This window comes from Staurois parvus, unplaced genomic scaffold (assembly GCF_062004578.1).
Source record: "Staurois parvus isolate SC_StPar_1 unplaced genomic scaffold, SC_StPar_1.0 ptg000858l, whole genome shotgun sequence".
Taxonomy (NCBI): Eukaryota; Metazoa; Chordata; class Amphibia; order Anura; family Ranidae; genus Staurois; species Staurois parvus.
In genome coordinates this window covers 1402291-1426771 of record NW_028318654.1, presented here as the reverse complement: position 1 = coordinate 1426771, position 24481 = coordinate 1402291, and the positions used below count along the sequence as shown (strand labels likewise).

General features: G+C 41.2%; 1 protein-coding gene across 1 annotated transcript in view; it reads left to right on the top strand.

Moving 5' to 3' along the window:
• HEPHL1 (hephaestin like 1) overlaps positions 1–24481 on the top strand; it is a 134827-nt gene that overhangs the window by 48250 nt on the left and 62096 nt on the right. Inside the window, exons 6-8 of the mRNA XM_089655633.1 lie at positions 12963–13128; positions 18070–18209; positions 20504–20635. Coding sequence (XP_089511759.1) covers positions 12963–13128; positions 18070–18209; positions 20504–20635 — 438 coding nt within the window. The remainder of the gene's footprint in view (positions 1–12962; positions 13129–18069; positions 18210–20503; positions 20636–24481) is intronic.

The following is a 24481-nucleotide window of genomic DNA, read 5'->3' as shown; positions in this document are numbered from 1 at the left end:
CCCCTACCTCCTAATCAGACAGGAAAGGGGGAAGGTAGTGCCCCAGCTAACTGAATATGAGCCATAGGTGCTTTCTATAGTAGATGGAATGTTTTTCAGAAGATCGGGCCTAATCCAAAAGCTTTCAGGACCATATCAAAATATCACTCAGTGAACCCAGTCAAAGGCTTTTTCAATGTTGAGCACCACCAAAATTTTGGTGGCAGGGCCTTCCTTGGGAAGTTTTAAGTATGTGAAGACCCTGCGCAGGTTTATGTCCATTGATTTACTGGGTATGAAGCCCGTCTGATCTATGCCAATCAGAGCTGGATGAACTGTCATCAGTCTAGCCACCAGAATCTTGGTGAGCATCTTGAGGTCATAACTGAGGAGAGAAATGGGCCTATAAGAGGCTCAATGCCTGATATCTTTACCCGGTTTCAGGAGCAAAACTTCATGGGCTTGGTACATAGAGGGTGGTAGTTCCCCGTTTCAGGCATGCTGTAAACAAGCTCTGGAGTTTAGCAGCTATTAGTGGGCTGTTTTCTTTAGACCATTCTCCAGAGAGATCATCCGGACCCAGGGTCTTATTATTTGGGAAAGAATTAATAACTGCTTCAATTTCCAAGGGTGACAATGGGGCCTTCAAGCCCTCCCTTTGCTCAAGGGAGAGGGTTGGGCAATGAAATTCAAGCCAATGCTGTGGAGATTGCAGAAAGGGGAATCAACTCAGGTTGTATATAGAGAGTGGCATAGTACGTTTCAAATTCCCACAAAATAGCTGGAGGAGAGGTAAGTATATCTACGGAGGAGGAATATATCTCAGGGATCACTGTTTGATAACAAGGCTCTGCAACTAGATTGGCAAGAAGCTTTCCAATTTTATCCCCGGACTTAAAAAGCTTCCCCACCAAGGCTCTGGCATTTGAATGAATAACATTAGTAAGGTGTATCTTAAGGTCTTGCCTAGCATGCTCTAAGGAAGAGAAGTTCTCCAAGGTCGCCGACGTTGCAAAGCAAGCTGCAGCTTCTGCCTCCTTGTCCTCAAGCTGGGCAGTGTGAGAGGTATACTCCGAGCGCATCATTTTAATTGCGGAAATAATTTCACCCCTGACATTAGCCTTGTATACCTCCCATACCATAGCCAAGGAAGCGGAACCTTCATTGACTGACCAATATTCAGATAAGCGGTTATCAATCAGCTCCTGGACTTCAGAGTTATGAATCCATCCAGGGGCCAATCTCCAGCAACCAGGGTCCCGCCGATCACCCACCCCCAAGACAAGCTCAACGGAGGAGTGGTTAGACAGGCTAGCCGGCAAATAGGATATGGAGTCCAAATGGGTTAGCATCGAGGAGGTCTCAAAGTCTATATGAGAGCCAGATCTGTGTGGGGTGGAAAGATGGGAATAATGTTTAACATTTGGATGTTCCCAGCGCCAGGGTTCAGTAAGATGAAAAGCATCTGCCAATCCCACCATATCCTGAAAGATCTTCTTAGTAGGATTGGAAGAATCCAGGGCTTCTTCTAGAATAGCATTAAAGTCCCCATCAATGACCACTTTAGCAGGCAGGAAGGGGGCAAGATGTTCTTGTATGTGATATAGAATATCTGGGACAAATGGAGGTGGCATAGCCAAATCACTTTGATCAATGGCAACCGGTATGCTGAATATGTACTCCAAGAGCCAGTTCTCCATGCACATGTTCACAATTAAGCTGTGATAGAATAAAATATACCTATCTCTCTCCTACTGAATTGAGCTGTAATCCAGCAAAGGTAATAACATATATGTGTATAGGGGTCCATTAGACACCTCCTGAAAACAGGTTTGTGTGTATATATTCAATACAAATCTTCTGAAACTGTAAATGGGGAATTGATGTATAAAGAACTCACAGACCACCAACAGTAAGCCAAACACTGCCTGAAATATTTGTTCGAGCAAAAGTACTGGAACTCGTACTCCATCCAAAGACTGGGAGCGACTCATATATGGCTGATGACAGTGCAATCTGGACTATTGATTAATCCATGTATGTTAAAGATGATTTAATCTGTCCATAGATCAATCAGAAATCACTTGTTCTTTCGGCATCGGTAACAGATGGTAGAGTACTACGCAGAATTGCTTAAGTCCACAAATTTCTTAAGCAATCAATAATAGTTATCTCACATGTAGAACAGGTATGGGATGTGTGGAAATTGCTTACAAAGTAATTCTTGTAGCAGTTGAGTAATGCATAAATGATTGCATGATGTAAAGTAAAGCACTTTGCATCACAATGTCATATGAATATTCAATATTATAGCCATGTATAGGTCATATGCATCACCTGCATGCAATGGGACAAATGTATGCCAAAGCAATAAGCAAAAATAAATAGGCTCGATGTCACGATCAATCCTCAAGTAGCAATAAAACTTTGTGATATTTAGCAAATTAGGATGAGAATTTACAGTCCAGGACGTTGTAGTCCCTATGGAATAGTCCAACAAACCCAAAGCAAGCCGGTGTGAGGAGAAAGAGATAATGGTAACCATTATCACCTAGATGGATGGATGCTGCAGCTGCCTCTACTGGCTTTACACCAAAAACTGAGCGCTCAAAGACTGCTGATCGCTCAGTTCTCGGGTCCGCTCTGAACAAAGTGGTGACTGTCAGTCACCACTTTCTGCTCTGCCCCTCCAGTGCTCACTGGAGCGCCGGGATGTGGAGGGGGTGGGAAGGACTGGCACAGGATCTCAGTGGCGCACTGAGTGGCTGAACCAGCTGCTGGTCAGGCATCTTGGTGGATCCCAACAATATTGTTAGGATGCCTGCACAGCCACCGCAGTCTCATTTTCGTCAAGTTTTATTGAACTGGGTGGTATTGACATGGCCACCCATGGATTGCATTTTGTCCATTTCAGCAGGAATCAACTAATATTTGGGCCTTGTATGGTTAGCTTAGATAGAGCCTTCAATATTTTACCTGCTCTACATTTGACTCATCTATTTATATTAAAATGCTGCCAAATATAAATTGGAATATATAAAAATGCTCAAAATATAAACAGAGGGTTTTTTTGTATGTCTATTGAGAGGTGGTTATCTCATCCTCTGGCACAGCCATCTAGCACATTGAATATGGATGCCCCAGGGTGTCATTGCTCTACACTTCCCACAGTGGTAATATAAGAGATGTCATTGAGGTATTTCGAAACTTCACCCTTCCTGTATCAGTTACATGGCTGTGGATGATGCAGCAGGCAGGACAGGGAAGGAGGCATCATAGCAAGGGTGTGATTGGAGACAAAGAGGAGGTCGCTATTGCTGACTTTCCTTTATTAGTCAGCATTTGCATATTATTATATTATTATTATTATTATTATGCTATTACTGCATAGACTCAGGGGTTGATTTTATTATTTTATCATTTTATTAAAGGCAAATGGGCTGTTCTCTTTACAAGGGAAGTTGCAATATGCAAGGGAGTTTTCCCAAGAGCTCAGTGAAATAGGTGAAAATTTGGGTGAACCTAATCACATGCAATGAAAATAAAAGAAACAGCATTTTTGTGTGCACAGGATTGAATGATGGAAGCAAGTAGATATCACCGCTTTCACTATGCTATGGGGAGATTTCTCTTACAGAGTGCAACATCCTTTGCAAAGTGGACAGTCTATTAGCCTTTAGTAAATCAACTCCATTGTTTCCAAGAAACAAAATGTGATAGAAGTTGCACAGGGTCTATTTGCCACTATTAAAGTGGCATTAAACTCCTCTGTAAACATATATATTTGAACTGCTTGCCCACTGCCCTATAGCAGAAATACTGCTACAGGGCGGCAGGGCTGCGCAAAATTACGTATATATATAGCCATTGGCGGCTTCAGCCATCAATCACCGGGTCCCGGCCAGTGATTTCCCGCCGGCACCCCGTGATTGCCGAGTATCACTGACGGGGGAGAGACCTGTATGTAAACAATACAGATCTCTCCCTTGTCAGCTCCTGCACACTGCTTTGTATTGCTCTGCATAGCAGAGCAATACAAAGCAATGTGCTGACACTGTAAAACACACACACAGCACACAGTAAAACAGAACACAGCACACAGTTAACCCTTTGATCAACCCTAATATTAACCCCTTCATGCTCAGTGCCATTAGTACAGTGTGTAATACTACATGTCTTTGCTAAAAAAAAATCCCAATATGTGTACATTATTTGGTTTACGTGAAAGTTATAGCATCTACAAATGGCGGTATATACTGGATTTTTTTTTATACTAGTAATCAGGGATCAGCGACTTATAGCGGGACTGCGGGAGTGTGGAGGGCATTCAGACACTGGGGGGAACTGACTAACTGGTATTGACACTAATACAGTGATCAGTGGCAGGGGCGGACTGACCATTTGGAAACTCGGGCACTGCCCGAGGGCCCAGGGTCAGTAGGGGGCCCCATGAGATGCCCCTGGTACCTTTTTCATAGGCTTTTTTGAGTTTGGGCAAGAAAACAGGGGCCCCATGATTCCCTATTGCCCGGGGGCCCCATGAGTTGTCAGTCTGCCCCTGATCAGTGGTAATAAAAAGCACTAATCACTGTATTAGTGTCAGTGCCATTTGTAAACGCTATAACTTTCACGTAAACCAATTAATTTACACATATTGGGATTTTTTTTAGCAAAGACATGGAGCAGAATACATTTTGGCCTAAATTCATGGCGAATTTGATTTTTTACATTTTTTTACTGGACATGTCAAAAATATTGTTTTTTGTTCATAGCGCAAAAAATAAAAACAGCAGAGGTGATCAAATACCACCAAAGAAAGCTCCTTTTGTGTGAAAAAATGACATAAATTAAATTTATATACAGTATTGCATGACTGTTCAATTGTCAGATAAAGTAACGCAGCGTTGTATCACAAAAAATGGCCTGGTCAGGAAGGTGGGTAAATCTTCTGGAGGGCAAGTAGTTAATGGGCCCCCAGGAGGTATATGCCATAATGTGCTAGTATGCACCACATATGAGCATACTATGGTAGATCTACCTGTCATAAAAAGCCCTCCAGCGCCTGGTATCCCATCGACTCCCTGTCTTCTTTCCAGGTTTGCTCTGTTCAGCCGTTTGAATGGCATCACTCCCGCATGTACGCATGGGAGACACTTCATCTTGGCACAAAGTGTTACCATAAATGTGGTCTTAGCTGTGCTTGCATGGTTCAGTGTACATTACCATTGACAGGCAGGGTTCAGTGTACATTACCATTGACAGGCATTTATGACAGAAGCGACCAATATGGCCTTTCAGGTTTAAAAAAAAATGAGAGTTTAATTATACTTTAACTTTATATTATGAAAGAAAAGCTTCTCCTCAATGATTAACTAATGGCACAGAAAGGATAAGCAGTTTTAGAGTTCTGACCTCGAGCTACAGTAAATTGCCTACAGCAATAAAAAGTAGTAATGCCCATCGACCAGAGAGGCATTTATGGAATGTACTTTCGGTTATTGCCCGAATTATTCCTCGGATGAAATCCAGGTGTAAAATTCCATTTTGTAGTGAAATATTGCATATATAAATTAAACCTTCATTTCTACATGTTCTGGACAATGCACACTGCAAGCTATTAAAATCATATGCATAACATTGCCTAGCTGAGAGGAGAGCAATAGGATTTGTCAGACCAGGAGGTACTGCTGGGGTTCCGTATATTAACCTCTTTATGACTGGAGGTATTCATGTCTTTGGGACTGATTGATAAATCAATGTTGATGCATTTACTGCTATTTTTAAAAGGTGGACTAAGCCTTTAACAAGCAATGAATGCATTTTCAAACAAAACTCCACTGACCTCTATAACTCCAGGCATTGTGGAAACATTAATCATCAAAGTACACAAGAAATGCAGTGAAGTTGTTCAGACTGGGTCTCAGCATTCTGCTCTCCCCGCTTCTTGTGTACCAGATGGGTTTACATTTGAGACTGTAGAATGGAAGGCTGCCAAATCAGTGCCGGGAAGGGTGGTACGGGAAGAGCTGAGCTGCTAAAAACTAAAGTGAATGAGTTTCTGCTGCAATTGTTTCAGCTACTTTCCAGGCTCCCAAGAATATGGGCCTCTTTGTAGGTGGTGAAAGTGAATTCAATAATAACTTGTAAATAGACGTGCGGTTCATTTTGTTCTGATTTTAAATTCAGCTGAAATTTTCTTTATTTGGAGATTTGGATGCATCTGAATTTCCAAACTACAATAGTAATGAACTTAAATGAATCTGAAATAATGAAACTAAATTTCGTCCAAAATTCGAATTGAATTAAAAAACAAAATTGCAATTGAAAACAAATTCGAAATATAAACATATTGCTTACTATTTCTGATTTCCTTAAAAGACTACAGTATGTATATTAGTGTTAGAATATAGCCGAATAAAACCAAATAGAATAGAATAGAAAATAATTGAATAGAAAATAAAGGAATAGAATCAGGGGCGGACTGACAACTCATGGGGCCCCCAGGCAATAGGGGATCATGGGGCCCCTGTGTCCTTTCCCAAACGCAAAAAAGCCTATGAAAAAGGTACCAGGGGCATCTCATGGGGCCCCCTATTGACCCTGGGCCCTCGGGCAGTGCCAGAGTTTCCAAATGGTCAGTCCGCCCCTGAATAGAATAGAATATAAACAAATAGAATATAAAAGAAAAAAAACAAACAAAAACAGATTAAAATATAATAGAATATAGCTGTCTTTGTAAATTTGAATTTTGAAAAGAATAGAGTGAAACATAACAGAATAAATTAGAAAAGAAAATAGAAGAATAAATTAAATTAGAATAGAAAATAAATTAATAGAATAGAGAAAAATAGAAAATAAAAGAATAGAAAAGAATATATTAAAAAACAATAGAATAGATTAGAAAAGAATAGAATAGAAAAAAATAGAATAGATTAGAATAAAATAGATTACAATAAAAAGGATATTACCGTCTTCTAAAATTCCAATTTTGAATGGAACAAGCTATTCTTCACAATGAATTCAGATTGATTCGATATTTTCGATTCAAATTCGATTTGAATACTTCAAATCCATTGCTAAAATTTGAATCAGGTTGAAAACAAATAAATGAAGCGAATTTCGGTATGACTGCAACAAAAAAAAATTAGTAACTTAATGAATCGATCCGAAACAAAACAAAACTACATTTTTTAATTTATGGGAAATCAATTCCACATCTCTCATCTTGTGTACAATACACTGAATAAGGCAGTGCCATATATTTCGCTAGCCCCTCTGCTAACACATCTACCATAAACAGTAGACACAACTATTATGTAATACAGCATTCCTGGGACCAAGAGATAATGGTTTCCTGATGTATTCTGTTACATTCTGAGAAGGAGATCTGATGTATGTTAGGGATAAACAGCTAATACAGTTGTGATGTGATAGTTACATTCTGCCAGGCACATAGCCCATCAATGCATTTGCTATGTTGGTCTGCTGATCTGCAATACTATTAGCATGCTGTGCCATTCAAAACATGGCTGCTGGTCACTGGCCACAGATTGGTGATGCTTCCATTGCTGCTGGTGGTGCTCAGATTAAGTCCTCATGCACACCGGACGTTTTTACAGCGGCTGTTTTTTGTTTTTTATGTTTTTTTCTACAGCCAGTAAACCCCCCAGCATGGTATCCTATTAGCCATGCACACATAGGCTTTAATCAGCATTTTTTGGCAAGGTTGTTTTTGGCTGGAAAAAATCCAAAACTAGTGGGTTTTTAGAGGGGTTTTTTAGCTGTAAAAACGCTCTAAAGCTGGAAAACGTGGCAAAAGGCGGTAAGACATGGTAAAGCGCAGCAAACCAGTGGTTTTGGACTTTTTTTTAGCAAGAATTTTTTATTTTGTGTGTGTAAAAAGCACAAACATGGCAAAACGCTAATGCAAAAATGCTAAAAAACGCTGAAAAATGCATGTTGTTTATGTGACTTTACACAGCTAATGCTACCAGCGTTATTAAAACGCCCCGTGTGCATGGAGCCTAAAACAGGAGAGCAGGGGCAGACAAAGCAATAGAAAGAGAACAGGCTATTTATTAAGTACATGATAACACAACTGCATACATACATGCATGGTACATACATACTGTACATGACGCTTTAATTTTTGGACGTAACATACCCTTTCATTCATTATAACATGTTGCACTGAATGGATGTTGAGTGAAATAAAAATTATAACAACTGTTAACCCCTTGGTGCTGGCGCCTCCTGGCCCTTTAAGGGTTCCAGAAGCCGGGAGGCAGGGCAGTGTTTTAGGGTAATGTGACCGCCATGATTCGCTGTCATATGATTGGGAAAGGTCCCAATCAAAAGAGTAGATCGGGACCTTTCTGTGAGTACTGAATGTGTGTGCTGGGAGCACACAGAGCGCGCGCTCTCAGCACATATTTTTTTTGTAATAGAACTCAAATGTGCGGCTGCTTTACGTCTAGGCCCAGACACCGGGAGGCCGCACATTTGCATTCGGCCGGCGCCAAGAGGTTAATATTAGTAAATTCCAGCCAGGGGCAGACTGCCAACTCATGGGGCCCCCAGGCAATAGGGGATCATGGGGCCCCTGTGTCCTTGCCCAAACTCAAAAAAGCCTATGATAAAGGTACCAGGGGCATCTCATGGGGCCCCCTACTGACCCTGGGCCCTCGGGCAGTGCCCGAGTTTCCAAATGGTCAGTCCACCCCTGATTCCAGCATGCCTTGCATTGATGCATATAGTCATTATTTTTACTTTCCCATTCAATAGGGTAAGACCTTATACATTTTAAATGAATTGTTTTTATTTTCTAATGAAATAAAAAAGAATTGCAAAATGAAGACACAGGAAATATTAATGTGAAGGGGGATGTTAATGTTAGGGATGCACCAAACTTTCAGTGGCCGAAATGTTTTGGCCGGAAACACCCGTTTCAGCCGTTGGCCTAAATGAAAAAAAGCACCAATACGGGTGCCCAAAAAACCCCGCCCCTTCATTCAAACCACACACGTGAGTTATCGCCACGAACGTCAGAGCAAGAGCAATAATTTTCACACTAGACCTCCACTGCTAACCTGTAGAAATTTTTAAAGCATCACCCATGGAGATTTTTAAGTACACCATTCCACGAGCGTGCGCAATTTTAAAGCGTGACATGTTGGGTATCTATTTACTCGCAGGAAGATCCTCTTTCAAATTTTACAAAAAAATTGGGGTATACATTGTTTTTTTTAATCAGTGTATTTTTTCCAAATAAATATGTATTCATTTTTAAAAACTGCGCATTTTGGTTTCAGTTTTCGGCCAAGTGCATTTTGAAGTTTCGGTTTCAGCACAAGAATTTTAATTTCCGTGCACCACTAGTTAATGTCTATAGCTAGCGTAAGTATTGCAAATTGCAATTCACATCATACACTAAACAGAGACATAAACAAGATGATTGTTACAATCTGTATGCCAGAACTGACAGATCTAAGAACCCGATGGCATAAACAAATTAGGGGAATGAATGGTGCTTCGTTTAAAATGTTTACTTGACTGAGCTGAAAGGAAAAAGTATTTTTAGAATTTTTTTTTCTCTTCAGGACCATAATAAATAAATTAAGAAAATATATGTAAAACTGCTGTGCATTCCCTCTACAAAATCCTTTCTAGCTTACAGTAGTAGAGTGATTTGGGGCCGGTTCACACTATAAAAACGCAGTGTGTTCTGAATGCATTTTTTGCGTTCGCATTTTTGACACATTTGTGGGTTTTTTTATGCGTTTTTGACGCATTCCAGTGCGTTTTTTATTAATTACAGTAAATTTTTTTCCCCTCACTTTTTCTTCAATTTAAATAGGGAAATGTTAATGGTGTGGTGTGTTCCGGTGCGTTTTTGATGCGTTTTACTGTGTTCCAGTACAGTTCTGTGCAGAAAAAATGCATCTTGTTCTTTTTTTTTTTTTAAACTGGAACACACTGGAACTGCAAGCACTAATGTGAACTATGACATTGACAACCATAGAACCTACTTTCTGTGTGTTTTTGATGCAGAAAAAAGCAACTGAAACACATGTAGTGTGAACTGGCCCTTAACCACCTCCCATCCGGCCGTTGTATATAAACAGCTGGACGGTGGCAGTGCAGGGTCGGGTGGCAGTTTATAAATGGTCTCCCCGCCCCCTGCTTGTGCACGCTCCCTGGGAGCACGCAGCACCGCAATCCCGTGCCCGCTGTGTCCTCCGGACACAGTGGAACACTGATCATCATACAGGACCTCTGTGCGAGCTCCCGATCATGTGATCACTGATCAGTGATCACATGCAGAGTAGTAAGCAAGATGTCACTTCTGACATCATTGCTTACTACATGTGAAATCTGTGAATGATCACAGAGGTCACATGGTACAAGGCTATTCACAACAGCCTTGTACCATGTGATAAGCTGTGACCAATCACAGCTCACACATCAGTTCTCAATGGCTGCAAGAATGCAGCCAGAGAGAAGGAGAAATGATTGCTTTTACAGCGTTTATGGGTATAAAAGCAATCGGTGTAAAAAAAAAAAATCTTCATCACCCCCCCACAAGTAGTACAATGTCACCATGATGATACTGTACTGCTAGGGTGATGGTATGTAAAAAAAAACAAAACACAAACATAAATAATAATAATATAAAAAAATAAACTAAAAATGTAAAAAAAAAGTTTAAAAATTATAATTTTTGCTTATAAACGAATTTGGGTTATTTTTTTTTTACTAAAAAGATAACGAAATAAATTTTGGCCAAGATTTATGATGAATTATTATTTATTTGCAAAATTTTATAAGAAAAACACTTTTTTTTCAAAATTTTTTGACTTTTTCATTTACATAGCAAAAAAAAAATCCCATTGGTGAATAAATACCACCAAAATAAAGTTTTTTCTTTCTCAAAAAAATGCTAAAAAATTCATATGGGTACAGTGTTGCATGACAGCGCAATTATCATTTAAAGTGTGATAGCGCTGAAAGCTGAAAATTGGCCTGGACAGGAAGGGGGTAAAAGTGTCCGGATTTGAAGTGGTTAAAGCTCTAGCTATAAACATGCTTTTCTAGTATTTTTTTTCAAATAAAGGGTTTCTACCCTTTCTAAGTATTTCTTGGTCTAAGTATTTTCTAAGTATGTTTCTACGTATCGGTATTATCAGTTTACTGCTGCCTAAAATAATGTGCTTGGTTGATGATACTAAAAATAAAATAAAAAGGGTTCTTTTTAAAATACAATATCTCCTCTACATATTTTGCATTCTCCTTTTGGCCAGTTGGTGGAGCTTTAGACTCTTTTTCAACTTTTCCACATTGTCACTCTGGTTGTCTGATACACAGCCTGGTGTTAACAGATCTCAGCAGCTCAATAGGAAATGTACGCACTAGTGAATTCGTGAGAGCAATTCATTCTGTATCAGGGAGCTGAGTCTGAAAGTGCAATCCAAAAATGAAGCATTAAAGCAGGGAAGCATCTGCTGCCTCTTTAGATATCCTGTACTGCTCTAGGGGCCCTTTGTCATGTATGAAGTGTGAATGTATCTCCTGCAGTATAGCACTATGGTGGTGAGTTACACAACCTGTCGCACTTGAGGGTGTTCTGACATGTTGTAATTTGCACTCACCTGGGTCACAGACCAGTTAACAAAGCCCTTACGGAGTAGTAGAAGCAATAACACGTGTGTGTGTTGCGCTCTTGGCGGAAAATGAGTGACAACAATCTGAAGCAGAGGATTAACATCAAATTGTGAGTGAAAAGTGCCAAAAGTGCGAGTGAAACGTTAGCTCTGTTAAACCAGTGAACAATCCATGAAGAAGTGTTTTTGAATGACTTGGGGCCGCATATTTGCATACCTGTCTTTCTTCTGGGAGCGCACCGCACAGTGCGCTGACAGCACAAAGACCGGGGTGTCACTGAGAGCCCTGGGTCCCATTCTAACTATTGGGACCCGGGACTCCCAATTCCTAGTCTCATGATCGCTGTGATAGCCTCTGATTGGTTATCACAGTGATCACTCACTGTATAGCCCGCCCCCCTTGTTTGTTTTTTCTCTATGAATGGAGGAGAGAGATACATTGCATCTCTCTAACTCCTTTCATAGAGAAAAAAAACATGTTTGTTAAAAAAAGATACATAAATAAATACATATTAAAAAATAAAATAAAAAATAAAGAAAGAATACACCTAGATCAAGGTTTGATCTAGTTCAGTGTCAGGGTAAGTGTTTGGGTCAAGGTAAAAAGGTCAGGGTCAAAGGTCAGGATTTTTTTTTTACATTGGTATCAGGGTCAGTTAGTGTCAGCGTCAGTGTGTTTTAGGTAAATAAAAAGCAAAATTATTATATTATTATTATTATACAGGATTTATATAGCGCCAACAACCTGCTTTATAATATAACGGGAGACAATACAGCAACAATACAGTTCAATACAAGAGGGTTAGGAGCAGGTTAGGGGCGGACTGACAACTCATGGGGCCCCCGGGCAATAGGGGATCATGTACTGCAAATCCCAGCGCACAGGAAAACCACAAAGATAAATACACATGAGAAATAAAATAAAACAAAAATAAACAAACACCCAGGTTGTAGATTGCTGCTGCACACAGGTAATTAACACCAATAAGTAGAAAAACAAAAAACTGCGCAAATCAACAACCTGACTCAACTATTAATAAAAATTGTATACAGTGTAAAAAATAAATTGTGATAAAAGTGACATCCGAAAAAATATTATAAATATTATAGGAAAATTAAATGTCCAAATAATCATGAAAAAAATATATAGAAATAAAGTCCTTCTTCCCAAATAATTTGTGAAAAAGAGATATCCAAACTGTTACACCAACAGTAGAATGTCATAATGTGAACCTGTATATTTTCGGTTCCTTCAGAGAGGACCTATTTAAACATATATTTATTTTCCAATGCTGTAATATTTTTCTTTTTTTCTATTCCTAGCTGGCATGTTGGGTTTATATAATGTTGGAAATTGTGGAGCGACTCCTGTGCTTCTGCCTCCGGGACCTGTGCGAAGATATTTTATTGCTGCAGAGAAAGTGCTCTGGAACTATGCACCAAAGAACTATGACATGTTCGCCCACAGGCCTTTAGATGACCCAGAGAGGTAAATTGCCTAAAATATTTGTCATGTCTCTGTTCACTTTAAATTGTGAAATTTTATGTTGAACCATATAAAAAATGATTTCTGTACAGCACCTGCCTTCAGTGCAGCTTGTGAAAACAGTCAATGAAGACAAATATTCTAAGAAAAGCTGCGGAAAGAAGGTACTTCTTCTAGCCTTGGTTCACACTGGATCCTACCTTGAAATCGTGCAACTTCACTTGAAGTCACATGATTTAAAAGTCTGATGGCAGTGCAACTTGGGGTACGATTTGATAGAGATCTGTGCAACAGATGTCTATGCAAGTTGCACCCCAAATCTGAAAAAGTAGTGCAGGAACTACTTCTCTAATTGGTGTTTATATAATGTTGGAAATTGTGGAGCGACTCCTGTGCCTCTGCCTCCGGGATCTGTGCGAAGATATTTTATTGCTGCAGAGAAAGTGCTCTGGAACTATGCACCAAAGAACTATGACATGTTCGCCAACAGGCCTTTAGATGACCCAGAGAACTTACATTCATACATACACATACTAGGGCCAATTTAGACAGGATCCAATTAACCTACCAGCATGTCTTTAGAGTGTGGGAGGAAACCGGAGTACCCAGAGGAAACCCACTCAGCCACAGGGAGAACATGCAAACTCCAGGCAGGTGGTGCTGTAGTTGGGATTTGAATCATCGACACTAGTACTGCCAAGTGGAAGTGCTAACCATTTAGCCACTGTGCTGCCCCACAGCGCAGTGTTGAATAAATGCCAAGAAAAGAGAGCCGTAAACCAGGTTAATTCAGCCATGCAATCCATCTACTGATGCGTTTCACCCTCACAGGCTTGATGTTAGAGACTATCTCTATGATTATGTCTGTCATTATGGTCAGAGAGAGGACTTAACCCAGCTATAGATTTTCTTTCAACCTGTGGTTACAGGAAAGAAAATTGCTAGATTCCCCCAACAACATAGCCAGTGTTGATGGGGGAATCCCCATCTGAGCTATTGTGTTCTACAAGCTTGGGGGGGGGCGTCCCAACCGAGAGGACACACAGTGACTATTGCTAGTGGCTTTAGCCCCTGGCAATATTCACACGACACATCTGTCAGGCTGGTGCAATCAGCCCGCCTATACATGGTTTGAATCATCTATGGCTGGCTTAAGGCAGGCCACAGATCGGCCGGATTTTCGGCAGATTAACGAAAAATCGGTTGGCCCCTTTGCCGATGCTGCCACCAATGTCCGTTTTTCATGGATTTTCCAGCATGACCGATAGAAATGAATGTGAAGATCCGTGAAAAACAGCTGACGGGCTCGCCCCAATAACGGCGTGAATATTTTTTTTCGTGCGGACAAAAATTCAGCCAATAAAGACCCGTCTATGGCCTGCATTATTGTGTGGATTGCATGGCTGAATAAACCTTTGGAACCTGGTGATGTTATCAGTCTGCAGCTTTGTTTTCTTGGCAAGGTATTTGTAGAGCACAGACAACTTATATACTTCACATCAGTCCCTGCCCTCGAGGAGCTTACAATCTCAGATCCCTATCTGTCATTCATACAAACACTTATCAGGGCTAATTTAGATACGAGCCAATCAACCTACAAGCATGTGGGCGGTAAACTCATGCAAGCAGAGAGAGAATATGCAAACTTCATGTAGTATCCATTCCTGGCTGGAAGTCAAACCGAGGACCCCAGGAAGAGCCAACCACTAAGCCACTGTGCTGTTCCTTTAGAGCAGTGGTTCTCAACCTTCCTAATGCCGCGACCCTTTAATACAGTTCCTCCTGTTGTGGTGACCCCCAACCATAAAATTATTTTCGTTGCTATTTCATAGCTGTAATTTTGCTACTATTATGAATCGAAATGTAAATATCTGATATGCAGAATGTATTTTCATTGTTACAAATTGAACATAATTAAAGCATAATGATTAATCACAAAAACAATATGTAATTATATATTGTGAAATCTTTATTTCTAATGACAAATAAATGAAATTTTGTATTCACATCAACCACAGCTGAATTTAAAAAGACCGATCAGCATCCAGATTAAGTTCCCATGGTACAGATATTTTTTTTTGCAGTAGTTGATTTTACAGTACATGATTTTACATTTACCCAGGAATTATAATTCATGAAGTGTTGTTTTACCTCCAATACTGCTGCTTTCAACACAGTAGCTGCTTTCTACACAGTAGCTGCTTTCAACACAGTAGCTGCTTTCAACACAGTAGCTGCTTTTAACAGAGTAGCTGCTTTCAACACAGCAGCTGCTTTCTACACAGTAGCTGCTCTTTACACATGTGTGACTGGTCCACATAAGTACATTATGGTGCCAACCCTGTCACATACACCTGTATTTGTACGGGGTGTATGTGATGGGGTTGGCGCGATGATGTCATCACGCCGAGTACTTGTATGTGGGCGTATCTGCATGTGGCCTGGAGACAGATAGAGGAGCATATCTCGGTTCCTAAGACCATCGGAAATATGTGTTTTCCCATGGTCTTAGGCGACCCCTGTGAAAGGGTCGTTCGACCCCCAAAGGGGTCACGACCCACAGGTTGAGAACCGCTGCTTTAGAGGCCCTGGATATTTACCATGTATATAGTAATTAAATTCACAGAAATAGATATGCAGCAGTCCTGCAGGGTGTCTGTATATGGCTTTGCAGCCTAATAAGTATTGTTTGTAATTTACTCAAATCTGCAGAAGAGCTGGCCAAAATTCATCCACAGCGATGTGAAAGACTCAATGCCAGTTATCGCAATTGCAGTTGTTGCCGCCAAGGGTGACACAACCAGTTATTGGATTTAGGGGGCAATTACTTTTTCACAGAGGGCCAGGCAGGTTTGGACAGCATTTTCTCTTAATAAATGAAATCATCATTTAAAAACTGCATTTCGTATTTACTTTGCGTAATATTAAACTTGTTTGCTAATCTGAATTATTTAAGTATGACAAAAATGAAAAATGAAAAAAATAGGAAGGGGGCAAATACTTTTTCACAGCACTGTATGCCATGATCTGGATATGTGAAGACTATAGGTGCATGTTTATTCTATGTCATTTGTATTTGTTTGTTTCCTTTTTAAATTTCAGACCTTATATATTTAGACAATCCCCATATAAAGATGGATGGCATACTTTAGTCTTTGCATTGGAATTCATTTCAAGTTGGGTTGGCTTTGTACACTGTTTTTGGTATTGTGACTGTCATTCTGTAAAGCTGTCCACGTGTGTGCATTAATAAAGACCATTGTTATAAATATAAAACGTATAGTACATCACTACATAGAAAAAGTTACAGCCAATGATCAAGGGTACACTACATGCAAATAATAACAATCAGTTACATTAGGGGAATTAAGGGCTACAGTCATACCTCTAATAACTTTACCATATACTATTATTTAATATTTATTTCAGGTACTTATATAGAGCCATCAATCCATTGTTTTAAATATTCCTTTAACTAAGTTGTGTCGGAACCCTGGCTTAGGTGAAATTCTAGTAAATAGTTTATTTAAAACAGAACTGTGTCCCTATGTATACATGCATTTTTTTCAGAAACTGATGGCAAAAAAATGTACATAGGGCCCCTTTCACACAAGCAGACCAATGGGGTCCGCCGATCCGTTTTTCAGGCGAACCCAATCGGTCCATCCATAGACTTCTATGGATCGGCGGGTGTCAGTGGACAATAGTCCTCTGACAACCTCCGGCATCCAATCCGATCCTGTATGCAAAAAACAGGCTGACCCAATCTGTCCATCCATAGACTTCTATGGATTGGCAGGTGTCAGCAGGCAATAGTCCAGAGGATCGGATCAGATGACAATCGGGTGGAAACAGACAGGCTTATCCCCATCTGTCTGTTTTTGGAGCATGGGATCGGATGTCAGTGGGTGTCAGCAGACTATTGTCCTCTGGCACCCGCCAGTCCATAGAAGTCTATGGATGGACAGATTCGGTCCGCCTGTTTTTGGTGTACAGGGTCAGATTGGATGCCAACGGGTGTCAGAGGACTATTGTTCGCTGACACCTGCCAATCCTTAGACTTCTACACCCGCTGACATCCGTTCCTGTGCGCCAAAAACAGACAGATGGGGATCCATTCCCCATTCATCCAGTGGATCAGATCAGATGCTATTCAGGTGGAAACAGGCAGGTGGTCCATTTCCATCCGACTGTCCCATTAAAATCAGCGGGCATTGTCTGTGTCTGCTCTGCAGCAGCAAAGCGGACACAGACCTATCATCTGCCTGCTCAGCGGGGATCAGCGGAGAGAGTGAGCAGGCGGATCGTGCTGACGTATCCGCCCCGTCTGAAAGGGGCCTGAATGTCTTCCCAGTGGCTACATGTATATGTGTCTCAGGTGGTGGGGTGTTGGTATAGCAAGAGGTCTCTGACCTCTCCTTTGATCTGGTAGAACTGTCTAGCTTAGAAGTCACTGACTTCCTCCACCTCCCTCCTATCAGCTCTCTGCGAAAGGATCTACATGGACCTGTATCTCCTCCCAAGCCCACCCTGAATGTATTCTTTTGTGATGTCACTTCCCTCAGCTTTTAACCCCTCCCACTAGGAGAGGTGAGGAGCCTCAGAAGGACTAAGCAAGGTACAGTGACAGTTTAGGAATGCAATATAAGGAAGAATACTAAGCAAAATAATTTATTTGTAGGTAAGGAAATGGAAACAATGCTAACCATAATTACGTAGGTCAGGGGTGTCAAACTAGCGGGTGCCAACCTCCAGCTGTTGAGATACTACAAGTCTCATCATGCCTCTGCCTTTGGGACTCATGCTTGTAACTGTCAATCTTGCAATGCCTCATGGGACTTGTAGTTTGTCACCCATGACGTAGGTGCTGCATTCAACATATTTAGTTCTGCTTTAAATCTGCAGTTTTCATATGTTCAGTTTTTTTGTTTCTTTTTCTTTTAGTGATTCTGCAATCTTCTTTACAAAGAGCTCCAACAGGATTGGGGGGACTTACTGGAAGGTCCAATACACTGAATATACAGATGAAACATTTAATGTTAAAAAGACACTCACAGAAGATGAAGAACATCTTGGAATCTTGGGTATCAGTTGGCTTCTAATGAATGTTTCACCTACTTTGATTTATCATTGGTGGCAACAACACCAAGTGATCTTTACCCATTTAAAAGATTGCAAGCTCTTTGTAAGGTTGGGATTCCTAAAACGGTATTAAATCCAAAACCAAAAATGTATCATGTCACAGCTTACCAATTTTTAGATGTGATGACTGTATTCGTTTTCTCTTTTTTTATTTCACCGGATGATCGTACCAGTAATTCAGTTATTTTTCCACATCCTTTAAGGGCCCTTTCACACCGAATGCAGTGGAATGCAGTTGGCTACAGTTGAATGCATTGGACTGCACTCCAACTGCAGAGGCTATCTTATGGGCATAGTGCACACCACTGCAGGTCAATTCAGGAAAGTACAGCATAATGCATTTTTCCACATTGCAAATGCGCAAAATTTCATGCAAATGCACTGTAATGCATCACGGTGCATACAGAAGACCAAGTAAAGAAAGAAGAAGGAAGTGACCTTACATGACAAATACATATAGAAAAATGCGTGTCAAATTCATGTAAACACGCTTTAACTCCATGTACAACGCGTATTAACTGCATGTAAAATGGGCATCAAATGCACGCATAGGTACAAGAAAAAAACACGCAGTTACTTGCAGTTTCTCGTGTGAATGGGCCCTAACAGACCAAGTCTTACAGCAAATGTAGCAGCTAGAGACAAAACATGTATCACTGACAGGGGTGCTTACAACGATCAGCTTTTATTTATTTATGTAAAACATTTATCCCAAAAAAGAGAAAAAACTGTTGCTGTAACTACTTAGAAAGTGTTAGCTGGAGTTCATCTTCAATTTGTTTGTCAAGTCTGGTTAATACTACCCTCTCTCCAGGCTGCTGTCCAAAGGTGTCTGCTTTACTTCATCCAGAACAAAGCATAATACAGACATCCTAAAACAGGAATTGTGTTACTGGTAGGAACAACCAGGTGAAATGAAGGAAAAAAGCCTAAAAAAAGAAAACTAATGCAGCCATCACATCTAAGCATTGGTAAACTGCAATATATTACATTTTTGTTTTGGTTTTATTACTGCTTTAAGCTGGCTGTACACAATACAATTTCTCAATTTCAGCCCCCTGGACCAACTGAGAGCAGTCACGCGTTTCCCCCTTCCATGCTAAACAGCATGAATGGACAGATTTGCAATGCAGGCTATTGTTTTCTGACAGCCGTCACTCATGGCTGTCAAGATATCTAACATCAGAATATCTGCATCTGATTGAATACAGACCCCGTTCTGTCAACTTCCTACCTGGCCCCTTTGACACAAGTTGTATGAAAAGTTGAGTTTTGGCGAGTATGGTGGTGCTGAGACAGCCACCCATGGAACAAAACTTAGCAGATTCATAATGTGGGCATGGATGGCCTTACAGTGATCTCCTTGGAGAACTGTATTTAGCTTTTTGGAACATGAGAATGCCTCTGACACTCATGTGTAGAGTAAGCTCCACATATGATGTTAATGTATTATTGCATTGTTCTTCAGGCTTTCAAAGCTGGATCTGTGCAATGATCAATTTTAATTTGTGTATAACCTTTCCTAAATCCAATAAAACACATTGAATTTGGCAGATTCAACAGGAATCCCCTGATATACGATCTGTGTATGGCCAGCTTTAGTATTTAATGTTTAAAATTCTTTCCGTCTATCAGAGAAGATGTTCTCCCAGCTGGGCAGACCGGGTGCTTTTTGTGTTATTGTGTTTCCATGATACAATTGAATAAAAATGATTGACCAAGAAAGTAAAAGTAAAAGAAAACCCCAAATTTTGGGTTGTCCTCAGAAAAGTGTAAGTGGTGAAATCTTCCAATGGGAACACTAGTTCTGGTGACCTGGAGGTCCCCAAGAAATTCCCCTAATTTTCAGGGATTTCTTCTCACTTCCTGTTTGGCTATGGGACAGGAGGGGAAGGAAAATCTCTGCAATGGGACACAAATGGCGAAAAAAAAAACCTTGCTCTATCCAAAATGAAAAAAAATGTTTTGCCTATAGTTTTACTTTCTTCTACTTTATAAAACCCCATATCCCAGTTCATAGTTGACCTTGTTTATGAAGGAGACTGAGATAGATAGATAGATAGATAGATAGATAGATAGATAGACAGATAGATAGATAGATAGATAGATAGATAGATAGATAGATAGATAGATAGATACAGTAGATAGATCGCAGATAGCAAGTCTGTCAGATGTTTCTTTCTTTAGTCCCATGCATATAAATTGAACATTGATTGTTTTCCTCACTTTATTTTAGGTCCAGTGATTAAGGCTGAAGTTAGAGATACAATTGTCGTTGTGTTTAACAATATGGCTGACCAGAACTACAGCATCATGGCTCATGGAGTGTCTTTTAGTAAAGATTCAGAAGGTGCTCCATATGAGGATGGTAAGCTATTATATTATGTTCTGTGAAACCTACTACAAAAAAGGGAAAACATGAATGACTCACTATAGTTATGGTGATCACAAGGAACCAATAAACCCTTCACCAGAAATACTGTAAAATACGGCAAAGCCTTCTTAAAACAGAAGAAACTTTCTTATCACCTCCAAAGGGCTAAATCACTCCTCCCTGGAGCCTGGAAATTCAGCAGAGAGAGTCCCCAAGAAGCACATGAACTTCAATGGCATTCCAGTCTTAGTCCGTAGTGTTCAATATTGAGTTGGCCCACCCTTTGCAGCTATAACAGAAGGTTTTGGAGTGTGTCTATGGGAATGTTTGACCAGTGCATTTGTGAGGTCGGACACTGATGTAGGCCTGGCTCACAGTCTCCATTCTAATTCATCCCAAAGGTGTTCTATCGGGTTGAGGTCAGGACTTTGTGCAGGCCAGTCAAGTTCCTCCACCCCAAACTCACTCATCCATGTCTTTATGAACCTTGCTTTGTGCACTGGTGCGCAGTCATGTTGGAACAGGAACTGTTCCCACAACATTGGGAGCATGAAATTGTCCAACATGTCTTGGTATGCTGATGACTTAAGAGTTCCCTTCGCTGGAACCACCAAACCCAGACATGTCCATAGGATTGTCAGACAGAGAAGCATGATTCCTCACTCCAGAGAACACGTCTCCACTGCTCTCCATTGGTGGTCTGCTTTACACCACTGCATCCACACTTTGCATTGCTCTTGGAGAAGTAAGGTTTGGATGCAGCTGCCATGGAATTCCACAAAACAATCTATGCACTGTTGTGCTAATCTGAAGGCCACATGAAGTTTGGAGGTCTTCAGCTACTGACTCTGCAGACAGTTGGCAACTTCTGCAAACTGTGTGCTTCAACATGCGCTGACCCCGCTCTGTCATATTACGTGACCTACCACTTTGTGGCTGAGTTGTTGTTGTTCCCAGTTGCTTCCACTTTGTTGTAATACCACTAATAGTTGACCGTGGAATATTTAGTAGCAAGGAAATTTCACTGATGGACTTATTGCACAGGTGGCAACCTATCACAGTACCACGCTTGAATTCACTGAGCTCCTGAGAGAGACCCATTCTTTCACAAATGTTTGTAGAAGCAGTCTGCATGCCTCGGTGCTTGATTTTTTTTACACCTGTGGTCATGGAAGTGATTGGAACACCTGAAACCAATGATGTGGAGGGGTGTCCCAATATTTTTGCCAATATAGTGTACATTTTGATTCAGTTGACCTTTTACCTCTTCCTATCCACTCATTGCAAATAGACGGCAGATGGAAAGTTTTGCTGATGCGGACTAACTTACTTGTCCTGCACAGCCAGTCAATTAGCATTTTCCACATAACTTTCATTCACAGACAGAAATCAGACCTTGTACATTGGTTTTGTTATTTTATTGAGAGGATTCAACTTGGATAGGGTAAGGGGTGTAGGATGCCAAAGGGAACTGAACTCTGGGTACAACTTCCTGAACTATTCACATCTCCTCCTCTCTGACACACAGTCTGTGTTGGAGTGCTAGCCAGCAGCTCCAGTTGTACTACCCCAGAACTCTGCTTCACCCAGCAATCTGAAGGCTTTCTTCCTGAGCAGGGGATCTGGCTCCTGTTCCTTTAATTGTGTAACAGTCCCTAGCAGATGGCTAATCTGGTTTTCCACAAGAATGCTCCCTCCCCTATCTGCCCAGGGGTTACAGGTGTACTCACTCAGATCCTCTCCTTTACTGCTTGTGGAATGGCTGCTGCTACCAGTCCTATCAGCTGGACTGCTCCTTCCCTGCCATACAGATGGTTCTCTCTCAGGGGGCCAGTGAGTCCTGAGTTTTCCTCCTTTCCAACGCCAGGCTCGCAGGCAGGCCCCATCCCACCAGGCCTGCTGGCAGCCTTCCACCACAACCTCACATCTTCCTCTCTCCTTCTTCCACCCAACTCTCTCCTGCTACTGAGCAGGCTCCAACACATTTAGGGGAGTCCAGCCCCCTGCCAAGTCTTCTGTTGGGGACTGGCTAAGGTCCCTCAAAGTGCAGCCAACCACTCCTCAGATCCACCCCACTGCCTTCAAGGCCCTCCTCTGAAAGTCTCAGAGCAGGGAGAAATGCCAGAGGGGCTGGCCTGCAGAGTCTCTCAATCCTGACCAAAGTTTGACCCCTCTGACCATCTCACTTGAGCTGCTAATCAGCTCCTCTCTAGTCATCAGGGTCTAGCTCCCCTTGCTGAACTAGGAGAGTGCTGCATAAAGATTGCTTCTCTCTGCTTTCAGTGTGAGAGCAGAGAGAAGCGATCCTGAAGCCTGTGAGTGGACAGCAGCCTGTCAGGCTGCTTGTGCACTCACAGACTGCTGTTTCAGCCATCCACAGTGTCCCACTTTGGTGCCCCAGTGTCCCTGATCAGTGCTCCAGTATAATCATAATAAATAATGCGGTCAGCTCCTGTCACCTGTCCCAGTGTGCACAAAAACACCCCCATACCAGTTTCCTGATAACAGCCATACCCCACACCAATGCTCTGATCACTGCTTTACCCCATACCAACCCCCTGATCCCTGCCATATGCCATACCAGCACCCTGATCACCGCCATGCCCCATACCAGCATCCTGATCACCCCATATGCTATACCGGTGTCCTGATCACCGCCATAGCTCAAACCAGTATTCTGATCACCACCATACCTCAAACCAGCGTTCTGATCACCGCCATACCCGTCAGTGTCCTGATCACCACCATACCCCATACTAGCATTCTGATCACCAACATCCCCCAAACCAGCATCCTGATCACCCCATATGCCATACCAGCATTCTGATCACCTCCATACCCCATACAAGCGTTCTGATCACTTCCATACCCCATACCAGTGTTCTGATCATTGCCATAACCCATACCAGTATCCTGATCACTGCCATATGTCATACTAGCGTCCAGCATTTTTGGGTCTCAACTGATCAATTTTCAAATATATATCCTATAGTTTATAGACTCTATATCTTCCACACAGACTAAATAATATACACTGTTTTGGGTTATTTTTACCCCATAAATGTAGCAGAATACATTTTGGCCTAAATTTATGAAGAAAAATTATTTATTTGCAAATTTTTATAACAAAAATTAAGCAAAAAAAATGTTTTTTTAAATTTTCGATATTTTTTCATTTATATAGCAAAAAATAAAAAGATGAAATGATCAGATGCCACTAAAAGAAAGCGCTATCTGTCTCAAAAAATAACAATTTCACACGGGTACATGTTGCATGACTGAGTAATTGGCACCAGGGGCGGACTGACCATTTGGAAACTCGGGCATAGCCCGAGGGCCTGGGGTCAGTAGGGGGCCCCATGAGATGCCCCTGGTACCTTTTTCATAGGCTTTTTTGAGTTTGGGCAAGGACACAGGGGCCCCATGATCCCCTATTGCCCAGGGGGCCCCATGAGTTCTGTTATGTGCACTCTCCACTACCTGTCTCTGCTCCTGAATAAATTCTTATTATTATACAGGATTTATATAGCACCAACAGATTGTGCAGAAATTGACAATATAAAGGAAGACAGTACAGTTACAATACAATTCAATCTCTTAGATTGTAAGCTCCCAGGATCAGGCCCTCCAACCCTCTTGTATTGAACTGTATTGTTGCTGTATTGTATCCCTTTATATTGTAAAGCGCTGAGCAAACTGTTGGCGCTATATAAATCCTGTATAATAATAATAATAGGGTTAGGAGGATCTTCCTCTTCAGAGCTTACAATTTAAGACCTCATGTACACAGGACGTTTTTCTAATTCTCTTAGAATTCTTTCTTCTTGGCAGCAGTTGTTT